The sequence below is a fragment of the Lichenostomus cassidix genome, chromosome 7 (assembly GCF_008360975.1).
Source record: "Lichenostomus cassidix isolate B80296 chromosome 7, HeHo_3.0, whole genome shotgun sequence".
NCBI lineage: Eukaryota > Metazoa > Chordata > Aves > Passeriformes > Meliphagidae > Lichenostomus > Lichenostomus cassidix.
The window spans coordinates 1,143,341-1,156,189 of NC_139488.1; the positions used below are offsets into that span (position 1 = coordinate 1,143,341).

The 12,849-nt window shown below is 41.7% G+C and overlaps 1 protein-coding gene across 4 annotated transcripts in view; it reads right to left on the minus strand.

The window, feature by feature from the left end:
- Window positions 1-12,849, minus strand: part of ERBB4 (erb-b2 receptor tyrosine kinase 4) — a 552,538-nt gene that overhangs the window by 101,963 nt on the left and 437,726 nt on the right. For all 4 annotated transcript variants that reach the window (XM_085065694.1, XM_085065696.1, XM_085065698.1 and 1 more), the window contains exons 17-19: window positions 10,198-10,330; window positions 7,486-7,608; window positions 5,988-6,086 (exon numbers count right to left, since the gene is read on the minus strand). In XM_085065694.1, the coding sequence (XP_084921820.1) occupies window positions 5,988-6,086; window positions 7,486-7,608; window positions 10,198-10,330 (355 nt within the window). The remainder of the gene's footprint in view (window positions 1-5,987; window positions 6,087-7,485; window positions 7,609-10,197; window positions 10,331-12,849) is intronic.

Genomic DNA, 12,849 nt, shown 5'->3' on the forward strand with positions numbered 1-12,849 from the left:
TAGATTTCTTGGAAGGATTACTCCAAAGTGAGGTCCTGGCCCTGCTGAATTCATTGGCCAATTCACAGGTCCCATGGATTTCAGCAGAGCTCAGACTTTCCCCATCACCAGTGGTAGGCAAACTCACCTTCCCTCACAGCATTCTCCAGTTAGAGTATTATGCCAGGAGAATTGTTTCCTAGCAGCCTGGCTGGTCTGTCTGTGCTGGTACTTCATCCTTTCTGTGTATATACTTTCATCACGCAGCCACATGCTCCTGCACATGGAAAATTAACCCCCCTGCACATCCACACACATCTTACCCTTACACCCACGGAGGGGAAAATTACTGAAGCAAACATTTAAAGAGAAATTATTGCTTAAGATGGAAATAACAGAAATGTAGCCTTGAAACAGTTAATCTTCAGATGACTAAAAGCAGTCAACCTTCAGCAGAGATCAGGTTTCCAGCTTCTGCAGAGGCTGAGCACTCTCGGGGCCTGGGCATGGTATGCAGCGTTCTCAAGGACAGCCTGATTTCTGGCATCTCTGGACAAGTTGGAAATTGTAATTGCAATCACAGTGAGCTTCTGTGCCTGGGACTGACAGGCAGACAGTTCCCCCTGCTAAGTGGCTCTGCTCACACTTAGAGTGTGCACGCGGGGGAGGCAGGGGGAGGCTGCACAAAAGGGAGTCTATAATCAGAGGAGTTAAAGTCACTCCTTGCCCCCACCTCCCGCAGCCTGACATGATGGAGTGAAAACCTGTTTGAACTGCAGCTGGAGCACAGAGCCAGGCAGTGCTTACAGACATTGCATTATGCCAGCTGGAAAGGAGGATATGTGTGGAAATGACAGCAAAAAGGGATAAGGAAAAATGTCTCACTGCTGCCATAAAGGATTTCATTTGATCCTAAACCTGCTCTTTCAACTGAGGTTCAAGATTAACTCTGTAGTATCTCCCAAGCAGCCAGGCAGTCAGTGGAATGACTGTGGAGTGTCTGGATCCAACTAATGTGAGTAGCAATGTCTTTTCAGACTTCAGAAGCATCTAACTGGTCTGTTGAAGACCTGGGTCAAACACGGGGCTGGGCTGGAGCATGATGTGTAGAAAGAATTAAAAATATTTTAAAAAAAAAAGTATTTCTCCAGTTGCCCACATAGTCACAAAAGGCAGATTCTTACAAGGAGACTGAGTGCAAAAGCACCTGTGTCAGCTGAGAAATTGTAAATCAGAGTGTGTCCATAGCCTCAGGGGCTCTTTGAACGCCACTATGGGCAAAGCAAAGAACCAAAAAGCTTCAGCCTAGAACCTACCCACGTCTAAAGCCAATGGTGGAAACCAAGAGCAAGTAAGCCTTCTTTTTTCCCCACCTGACAACCTAGCTGTGTCTCCAGTGTACTTCCCATCTAGACATACCTGAGGAAACAAAGAAAGATTCTAGGCCTATCCATATCTCTGTGGGGTTTCACTTGAACAGGAGAAAGAATTCTCTAGTCAGCTACATGATTTTTTTGTCTTCAATCCTCTGACCTGAAGATAAGTTCCATATTGATATCCTCAAGCTGAGGACTTGTCTTTCCTGTAAAGACAGGCTTACAATTCAGAAAAAGCTGTTTCTGCAGCACGTCTGAGTGATTTATTAATTTAGTTCATTAGGCCAGACATAAATAAAAGATGTGGGTGTCAGTCCCCTACATGCAGCTTTAATTTGCTTGCTGCACATCTGGTGGAGGTCACTGTCACTTACCACCTCTGCACTTGGTGTGACAAATGTCCTCCCACACTCCAAGAGCTGCCACTGCAGACAGCAGCAACTGCAGTGAGCACAGCCCAAGCCAGGAAGCCCCTAGATCTTAATTATAAAACCATAAAAGAAACCAACTGCCTCTGAAGCTCTCTTACCAGGAAACAAATGAGAATGGGAAATTTATTTCCAACCATAAATCCCAAAGCCTTCAGTTTAATTTTTCCCAAGTTAACTTTCTCACCTAGCTAAGCAGTGCTGCCTTCTATTATTAGCTTCTGGCCCAATATCAGCTGACCACCATCAGTCAAACTGTCTTCATCTCAATGAGCTCAGGGACTCCCAAGGAACTCTGTGTATGCTGACTTGTGCTTGCAGCCTCTAATTATATTCTAACAGATAATGGAGCATTTAAGCTCAGAGAGGATAGATTAAACTTGTAAGGGGATCAAAATCCTGGACATAGCTCACAGCTCACAGGATTACTTCCTGGAAACATCAAGCTTAGAGGAAAGGCCCTCACCAACTGTCTGTTTCCCCCTGACAAGTTTTTTAAGTACAGTTTTTCAGCCTCAAAGGCTGTTTGCTATGCTCTCAAACTGCAGCACAACTTTAGAATTCATTACATTGTCAGTTGAGTATCTGGGTTGATGTTAAACCATCTGACCAGGCCAATGGCTACTTGACTTATCAGATAATCATAATAGTCAAATAAATTGAGGCTGAGGAGGTGAAATTATTTTCCTAAGGGAGATTGTTAGTCCCTGTTCTACTATCAAGCAGTCTCTTAGCTGCACATTTCCCCTTTTTTCCTCACTGTAAGTTTCTCTTCCCTCCACAAAATGCAGGACCCTCCTAAATTCTGTTCCCAGCCTCAGGGTGAGGAGCAGGATACAGCTCCCTCCTGATGACCCTGTGTCTTGCTGGTGACTCCCTCCCAGACATGCTTGCAGGCAGAGCAGTATCAAGAGCACTTGCACTCTGAATTGAAATTCCAGCTCCCTTTTGGGGACAAGGAAGTGTGACCAGCCAGAGCAGAAACTACACCCCACAACTTAAACATATAACTGTGCTGAGGGGGAAATCCTTTGGGCTCTGAAATTATCCCAGACACAACATGCACCAAGAAATATGTGGGGAAATAGGGTAAACCTACATGTTACTAAACAGTAACAGTGACCTGTCTGTGGTGAAAATAAATCCACAGAAGGCCTCCTGTGCAGTCTGGTTCTGCCCTGGCCCAGGTTACTCTGCAGACTCCAGCTTGTATTGCTGTAGCAGACACAGACCTACTGCAGTGATAAAAACTAGGGAGGAACACAGGGAGCAAAGGGAAAGGGCTAGCTGGGAATGGGTGGAGAAAGCCAGGAAATAGACTCTGCTGCATCTCCCCCAAGAAAAATCCTAAATGAGAGCTGTGCTTTTGGATGATGGCCAGTTCATCATCCCCTGAGGGGAGGTGCTTGGCCAGAGCAGGGGTGACATCAGGCATTATATCATTATGGTCATTACTGCTCCATTAGCAGGGCTTCAGGCTGCTGAAATGACAGCCCAGGAGCCAAATTGTTGTTCTTTACTCCTTCAGCATAATATTTAGCAGAATTTCAGAAGCTCGCAGAGCACTTTTAGACTCACATTACAAGTTTTAATCAGATCTATGGGCAGTGCCACCGGCATCTACACCAGCTATTTCTGTGGTCACTGAAGTGTCCCAAGGACTCCCTCTGCACACAAACTGCTGTTTACCAAAGGCTTTCCATTTCCCAAAGCCTTTCTAAAAGGAAGGCTAACTTTTACTTACAAGTGCAAGGACATTCCCAATCCAGGAAAAAGTAATTGCTGACAAAAGCACACCTGCACTTGACAAGGACAAAAAATGAAAGCCAAGGGTGTGACTCATATAATGACACCTTGTGACTAACCTTCTCTTCCCATTCACTACCAACATGTCAGACCCTTATTTCAGAAAGAATTAACCCCACCATGTTCATAATGGCATTTAGCCTCCTATATACCTTTAAAAACCAGATACAAGTGCTTTTAACCCATAATCATTATTCAGAATACTCTTTTGACTGAAGTACAACTGATGCATTTTGCTTTCAAGTGTACATTTAAATTTTCCTCATAAAATAAGATCAGTAAACAGTATCCAGTTTTATCAGGATAGCTATGCTGACTGAAGTCTTGGAATGGGAATGAGTAAAACACATTTTTTTCACTCTAACTTACACTTCAGCGAAAGATACTTAGTTACCTCCTCATAATTTAACTTGTGGCTTAAAGTTTTTAAACGTTTAAAACAATGTATATTTTGGGACAGGGAGGAGTAGTCACATTAAACCATAAATAATGCTCAGGTCATTCTCTTTCAAAATGTGTCATTTCAGGAGCTAAACAACTCATTTGGGAAGTAAGGATGGCAAGAACCTCTGTATAATTGAATGAGTAATTATTTCACAAGAATGAAATTTAATCATCTTCATCAAAACAGCACAGAAAAGAATTACAGACTACTGTACATATATCAAAAGCAGCACTGATAGAAAACATTATTTCTTCTTATTGCCACTTGTATCAACTAATGATGAAGTCTAATTATTTTTATTATGATTAAAGACAACCTAAGGGTTATTTTTAACCTCAAGAACTAAAACCAACTTTAACTTTTTTCTCACCTTGCTACAACTGGGTCAGAGACTCATGAGAAACTGTTAATTTAAAGAGAAACCTTTCCTAAAGTAACTGTACAGTCAAAATCTCCAGAGTTCTCAAAAGCCCTTCTTCATTTCTGAGCCATTTATCAGATGTTCTGATGCAAACACTGGGGGAAGTATGGTCCAGTGAACTAAACTGATCTGAGCTGAGCTATGAAACCTCAGTCAAGCAACTTTGCCTTTTACCAAGGACCTTATGTTTTCTTTGCTTCAAGGTTAATCACCATCAGAGGAGGAGATATTACTACTATTTCTCTTTCAGATCAGGGGTCAGATCCTGAGCTGGTGCAAGTTGCTCAGTTCCACTGACTTTCATACAGTGATAACAATTCCCTCCCCTTTAGGCTGGAATCTGTATCACTGTCCACTGCCATCCAGTTCACTGGATCCCACCTCTCCTCTTTGGACAGCTCTGTTATCAGCAACACTCTTTGTCCATTAAGCAAAAATATCTAGTACTTGTTATCTCTTTTGTGCAATTAATTCCTTTTAAACAGAGCCAAACTGCCTTTTTATTTATTATTTGTGCAAAATGATTACTGAATGCAATAGAACCACAGAATGATAGACTCACCAAGGCTGGAAAAGATCTAACCAACATAAATGTGCAATGCTCTGTCAAAGGCACAGGAAATCCCTTCCTTTACACAGCCTTCCTTCAATTGCCTAAGAACTCACACATGAAACAGCTGCCTGGAACAGATAAATCCACAACTGCACATTTCTGTTCACTTCTAGATGGAAGAACAGACTATATAAAGGGAGTACCTTCTGCTTGTGGCTTACAGTCTCATTAATGCTAACAAATCAGGCCTATACTCTGAACAGATCTGCAAGACTTAGAAGTCCTATGTAATTTTCAAGTTCACAAGAGGAATTTACAAAAAGAGTGCAAATACCTATGACTTATCAAAAAATTGTCACTGAATAAGATATAGACATTCATGATGTCAGTGAGCCTTGATCTTGACACAGAGGTAAAAACTGAGTGTAAACTCTGTGATCATAGAACATTCATGCAAATTACCATCTTGACCTCTCATTCAGTGTATTTCAGATTAGTAAAGCAAAAGGACTTTAAAATCCAGCATATTTTAATTTTCCCCCTCTCCCTCTTAAGCTTTGCTGCTGCTGCTGCCAGCTCCCAGACTCTCAGAACATCAAAGTGGGGGAGAACTGAGTGGAATTTCTGCTCCTGTGAGTTCTGCACCAGTACAGACCTGCATGCATGGTAAGATGATCCCCTGCAACTTCTTCTCTCTCTTTCATGGCTTTTCTGCCACAGAAAGATACAGTAGCTGGCCCATGAGACAGAGGAGCTTTAGTCTTACACTGATGGAAAAACAATTTCTGAGAAAACCCAAAGTATCTTGGGGCACATGCAGTGGAAAAGCCAGCCCTGCCAGGTCCTGTGTACAAGCCCCCTTCTGCAATATAAATATTAGGAGAGAAAGCTGGCAGGAATTTCTCTTTACAACCTCTGTGGGCTACAGAAATACACCACCCCTGCCAACACCCAAAGACACTGATCATGTCTTACTTACATCCATAAACTCCACGTTGGCTTTTGGACCAGTGGTCTCATTAAGGATCTTAATGGCCACAGGAATCTTTACTGTTTCTCCCTCAGGGACCCAGATCCCCTAGAAAAAGAAGAAAAGATGACAGAAGACTAATAAGGCAACAATCAGAAAACCTTGATTCAGAGTTACAGTTCTTTTTGACACATTCTGTCTCGTTATGCAGATCAGTTATGAGACTCAGAACTGAGAACACACAAAGTTATAAAATAATAAAAATCCCATAAAGCTACTTACATCAACAGTAAACTCTGATGTAAAATGAAGCATTTTGTATCAGTCAACATCCTTGATTTTCTTGTGCACAACAAGGTTTCTAAAGAGCAATGGCAGCTTGGCAATGATGCACTTTTTCTACTGACTCAGATAAAATTCTGATACTGATTTGGATAAAATAAAACAAAAATCTGTATTTTCTGCCTGGATTCTGATGCTCACTTCTGAAGCTATCACTAAACTCTCAAAACTGATAATCACCAGGTCATAACATCGTGCAGGAACAGAACACCCTAAATGTATTTGAAGTGAAATATTAAGGGGCTGTTTGTCTAATTATGTAATACCTGACAATCAAAAACTCAGGTGGCTAAAAAGGAAATTTAAAATTAAAATTCACCAAGTGTGTGTCTTGGGCTACTTTTCCATCCTTCTTTACTATTGCTGTGTTCTTGTCAGCCTCATGGCATCCATCTCTATCTGTACTATTATCCTCTAAGTATATTCAAACTGGTTATTCATAAATCTATTGCCATGACCACCTGGTCTGTGCTTTTCTGTCTCCTCCCCACTTTGAGGACAGATGCAGGTTATCTGCCCTACCACCTTGATTTGGCAGGTTTGAGCTGCTCCCAAAGGGTTGGGGAATTGGTTTGACTTGCCCACTAAGCCCTACTTCATGCCTCTGAGATTTGGACTTGACCAACAGATCTTAAAAAATAAATACATCTTTAACGACAGTAGTTTTTCCATTGTGCGTTCTGCTCTCGCATCTCAGCTGTAAAAGGGTGCACTGACATAACTCATCTTTTCTATTTAAATGGAAGAAAAAAGAAGTGTTACACTTTAGGTAATGACATTGTTTTACTAGGTCTTACTGCTATTACAAGACCCACGTGGCACTTGTGAAATCAAAGACAACGTTTATCCAGCTTTCCAAACGCGTCCTGCTCTGATGTAAGAACAGAAAGGCAAACTTTGGTGCTGCACTTTGCCAGCAGGACAGCCCAGCCTGCATAGTCCTCTTGCACATAAAAATGACTGGGGCTGACACGTCTTTGCTCACCAAGAAATAATATTTGCACGTCACCATGTGATCCTGAGGATGTGCTCTTTGCACACAATTCCATTATCCTTTCCCTCCTAGGGCTCAGGAACCACAGGACAGGCTGCTTTGCTGCAACGCACAACTTGAGTGCTCCAAAGTGAAACGAGGGGACTCAGGGCTGCTTGGGAAGACTCTCACCTTGTACACAGTTCCAAAGGCTCCGGAGCCAAGGACCTTGACTCGCTTCAGCTCCGTTTCCTTCAGGATGCGCAGCTGGGCTTGGTTGGGCGCCGTGCCGCTCGGAGTCAGGGGTTCCACCAGCTGGCAAGGAAAATCATCAGAAGTCTATACTGAGAACAAGCAATCAGACTAAATGCTGGAACTAGGCAGTGGTGTGGGTCTATTGACCACTGCCCTGCCTACTCTTGGAGGGAATTTTCATCTTCAAAAGCAAACGAGCAACACTACAAATCCAAGAGACCTGATAAAGCAAGTCCTCACTCAAAATTGTAATAATTTCCACCACGAATTGCATGTTGGAATTATGAACTGGAAATGGAATTGGTGTCAGAGTAACACATCCAAGGACCTTTGATAATGGAGGCAGCATCAATATTTTCTACATGACAGAAATATAGCATTTATTATCAGTGTACCACATCCTATTTTTGCCATTTTAGTGTCTTTTAAGTTGGCCATATTTCTTTTTAATAGCCTGGACTAAATGGCTCATCACATTCCTATTCTGTTTTGAGGAAGGGACAATTTTTCTGAAATTCCATTTTACCACAAAGGAGGACAGCTTTATGGAGAAAATACCTTAGAGCAGACAACTAATTTATAACAGCCACTAATTTACTACAATTAAACAATTTGCTCAAGATGTCCCAAGAAACTTTGTAAATGAGCCACAACGGCACATTCAGTTAAAAATCCTCTCAGATCTCATACCATCTCTGCCAGAAAAACAACACTTCTTTAAAAATAAATTTAAAATACATGAAGAGGACAATACTCTAAACAATGAAAAACATTCTGTTCCTTTCCAGGATGAAGAAAATAATTCAGGGCTCCTCCTACTCAAATTGGTTTGAAACCACTGCAGCAATGCAAAAGCTTTGCAAGGCTTGTTTACAAGGCTAAATGCACCATGCTCTGCAGTTTGAGAACTACTTCTATGGCTCTATGAACTACTTAATTAGATGAGCAGACTAATTAGTTTTGTTCAGGTAAAAATAAACCAGTATCTGGAAGTTAAGGGGGTAACAAAACATAACAAAAGCAAGCAGCAGCAAGTTGAGTTATCACAAAAATATTCTGCAAGCTGCACTTTATTTTAGAGTGATTTCTCTTTCCTCCTTTCCACTTTGGATGTCCAGTATTTATACCATGAAAGGAAGGTTTGCTGCAAAAGAAAATTAGGCACATTGGCAGCACATTTCTGTGTTTTCAGTTTGTGAAAGATGAAAAGAGGTTCTGTGCCACACTCTGCCAACACAGCAATGGCAGCGAGAGGTGGAGATGTGTTGAGGGCTCTAAAACCAGGCTTGTAGAGTTTTGTGGAGAATGATCTACAGAAAGAACAAGTCCTTTTACAGCCTCCAGCTAGAAAGAGAGACTTCAACTAAAGCAAATTGCTTGTGTGTTTATTTCAGGATGCTCCTGATTCAATATTCAGTTTCTCAGCCACAGCAGCAGCTTCCCCACATGTTCAGTAGGAGGCCCTGGCCCCTTGGGACTATTGCCAGCCACTGCTCTTGTCTGACCAAATGCAGAATGAGACCTGGACTTCAAAGCCAATGCAATGAGGACTACCTGCTTAAAATAATTTGTGTGTAAGTAGGGGTTGATACAATGGTAAGATTTATTCATCTAAAGGCACAGAGTATTGTTAAGCTTTCTATACAGCTGAACAGTATTTAACAAGCAACACAAATTCTAGCCAAACATGAAGATACTTGTGCAAACATACTGGGAATGCATAAATCATTTACTCCCAGGCTCTCCAGTGGAGATGAGTGGGAGCAAAGCCCTTGGAACAGAAGAGAAAACAGCACTGTTAATAAAGCCTTATCAAAGAGTCACTAGGTATCAGCATTTCTAAGCTTTATTCTCTTACAAAGGGGCACCCTAATTTAAAAATACCATAATTTGCAAAGTGTCTCAAGCACAGGACTGAGGAGGTGGCAGTAATCACCTTTGCAGTAGCTGATAGATATACACTTAATGTTATATTCAAATATATTTCCTAGATTGCCCCTTCCACTACTGACACTTCAAAGAGCAGGATGGAGTGGTCACAGCACTCTGCTACAGCCCTACTACATGTTTTTGTCAGTAGAACTGTGAACTTCAGCTGCTTAAGCTCTGGGTAGTATCTTGGCTTAATAAAATACATAATTATTACTGATCATTGCTACGGGCTTAGAGAAAATCTGGACCACAAAGGCATTGCAGGCACAGGGAAGAACAGGAGGTTCAAATCTCTGCATTTAAGCATGAAGTTTGTACCAGAACTTGCTGAAAGAACTTACTTTAGCCTTAGAAGTCAATTTAAGTATGCCCAGAACGAAACCCCATAATATTTAAGCATGAGAACTGCTAAATGTACTGATGAACTGGGATAGAAGTTCAGTGGAGAGCAGGATGGGAGTTCAGAAATCTGGTGGGATACATCTTCCAGTGTTCATGGGGAACTTTTTCTGGTCTTCAGAAGCCATGAATCTGTATTTGTGCAGGAAACCAGCATCTTGAAATAGCTACATTCTTTCCACCAGTTTAACTGCCCGAGTTAGCAGAAGTATCTCTACAGACCTCTCTGGTAACTGAGGACCTGACCATCTCCAATATAAAAGCAGAACAGCCCTGCAAATCCCTCCAAAGAGCCTGTGAGAAGCAGCCTGGGCTCACCTCAGTCTCCAGGAACCTTCGCAGTGCTCTCTTCTTCTTGATGCTTTTGCGCCGAACGTACACAGCAAAGGTCAGGCCCACGATGACGATGATGAAGAGGCCACCAATGACTCCTGCGGCGATCAGGGGGGTTCTAGCAACCAGAATCAGAGACTTTACTTTCAGGTAGGGCGAGAGACCAAAGAATGCTTGGGCATGTAAAACACAGTCACTTGGAAAGCTCATTAACTGCTTCATGACTGGAATTCCTGCCCAAAAGGGAAGTCAGGGCAAACACACTGACACATAGTAGGACTTTGCTTGTTTTTAACCATTATACCAATTCTATTTTTGTTGACAAACCACCATGCACATGTGAGGAGTCGTGTGGACAAGGAAACACAACATGCAATTTGATGGCAAATGCAAATCTGCAATGGCAAAATGAGGACACAGGGTATCTGCAGTTTCCTATGCTGACTTTGGCTCCACCTACATCAATTCATGGGCTCGTGCATTTAGGGGAAGCCAAATCAAAGAAGAGCTCCCAAAGTATCAATATAATGTGCCTTTCTGAGTATGGAGGAAGTGGGAGGTCATTTCACAGGCAAAATTTGGAGTTCACCTACACAGGCAATGGAGAAATCAGGCTCCCTCCAAAGAAAACCTCAAAGCAATACCTTAAATTAGGCATTTTCACTGCATACCAACAACTTACCAACATGAACATGCTCAGGGCATTTAACATCCTTCCAACAATGGCTGGACAGTTGCTGAAAAGATGGGTAAAAAGACAGCATGACAACTGCAGAGTTTTGATGGTGCCAAAACCACTGCCTGGTAAGCACAGGAAGTAAGTTAACTATTGTCATGATTGTGGAAATGTCACTGCTGTGCTCTAAAAGCCTCTCTCAGTTACATCTGAATTACTATAAAAAGTACATTATGGCCTATTAATGAAAATGTACCACACAGCCACTGAAAATTTCCCTCAGAAATACTAAATTGTTTTATCCAAGCCTTTGTTCTTCTTTTCACAACCTTTCACGAAGCAGTGCCATCTCACCTGGTTTGGTGCATGCGGTGTGTCTGTCTTACCTCTGATAAAGCCTCATACACCCACATCCAGTATTTACAGTTTTCCCAGGGAGAACACATGGACACAAAGGCCCATTGCAGTTCCCAGACCTTCTGATGGAAACTCTAAGCTTGCAAACAAAGGCAAGGGAATGTTGTCTGGCTTGGAAATGGGATATGGTGTTTGGGGAACACCTACTCCTCCTCCATGCAGTCTGGCCTTAAAACACATGGCCCTTCCTAAGCCCAATGGTTACTCTGACTTTGAGTGCAGAGCTTAAAGAATCTGCAATATCCACCCCAAACAATGCTCCTCTTTGTTTACATGTCTTTCTACATTGCTGATGCAAGAAAGTCTTTAATAGGCAACCATGAAAAACACTGGCCATTGAAAGACTTCTGTGGAGCTTGTACTGGCTAATGTTCTTGAGCAGAGGAATTTTTAAAGTTCATTTGTCTGCTGTATGAACAGTAATATAATTTTTAACAAACACCACCAAACCACTGACTAAACAGGCAGGAGAACTCTGAGCTTTAAAGTGCATATTAATAACTAGCATAACAGTTGTCAAAGTAAGTAACTGGAGTTTTATAGTACTGTGTAATCTAAAAATAGTCCAAATAATATTTACATAATAGACCATAACAAGGAAATGGTTCTAAAGGGGACAGAATAAGTATTGAAGAAAATAAAATGAAGTTTGCAGCCCTTCTATTGTTATAGAGTAAAAGTGGTGTTCAAAATGGATCTTTATGATTCATCATGTCAGCTCTCACTGACTTTAAAAGAATGTCCTCATTTTTAGTAGGGAATTGAAAAAAGGAAATACTTTTCAATGACTTCACCAAACAAGAATTTTAGGTGTTAACATGAAATATGCTATATTATACCTGAATTTTCTGGAGGTACAACATAAACACACTCTCAAGCTAGCTTAGAAAGTAAGCGTGAAAGGAATTGTACAATGTGCAAGAAAAAAATATTTAAATGCTAAACAAATCAGGGAAATCCAGAAAAACTCATTTTCCACTCAAATAGTGATCATTTGCCTTGACTCCCAGATCCACTACCCTTGCATCAAATCCTGTCAGTCCCAAACATCTCAGACCTGGATGTGGCCACATACCCAGCAGCTTCTCCTCCCTCTGCTGCTGAGCTAAGCCCCAGAGTCAACAGCCCTGTGGTTTATTTGCTCAGGACCACATGCCAAGTCTCTGCAGCCACAGCTCCCTGCTATCACTTCATTACTGCCTTCAACCACACATGGATTATTTCCTAAATCCACTTTTCAGGGTGCCACCCCATCATTGGTGTTATTTTCACTTGTGTTTGTTGGGCTGATTTTGCCTTTTCTCTCTCTTCTGGAAATATCATCAGTTCTCCTGCCTCAGTTCTCTACCATTTTCATGCTTGCAGAGCCTTACCTTTAATACTGTGATGAATTCCATTAAGCTGTTTACCTTTCTGCTGAGCCATTGCTGGGGCTGTTCAATATGGATCTCTGCAAGGTGTCACTGACCAGAGCTGCTGCTGAAGTCACAAAACCATCTCCCATTTTGTTTTTTTAAATCCAATCCTTTTTTGCATATACTCCT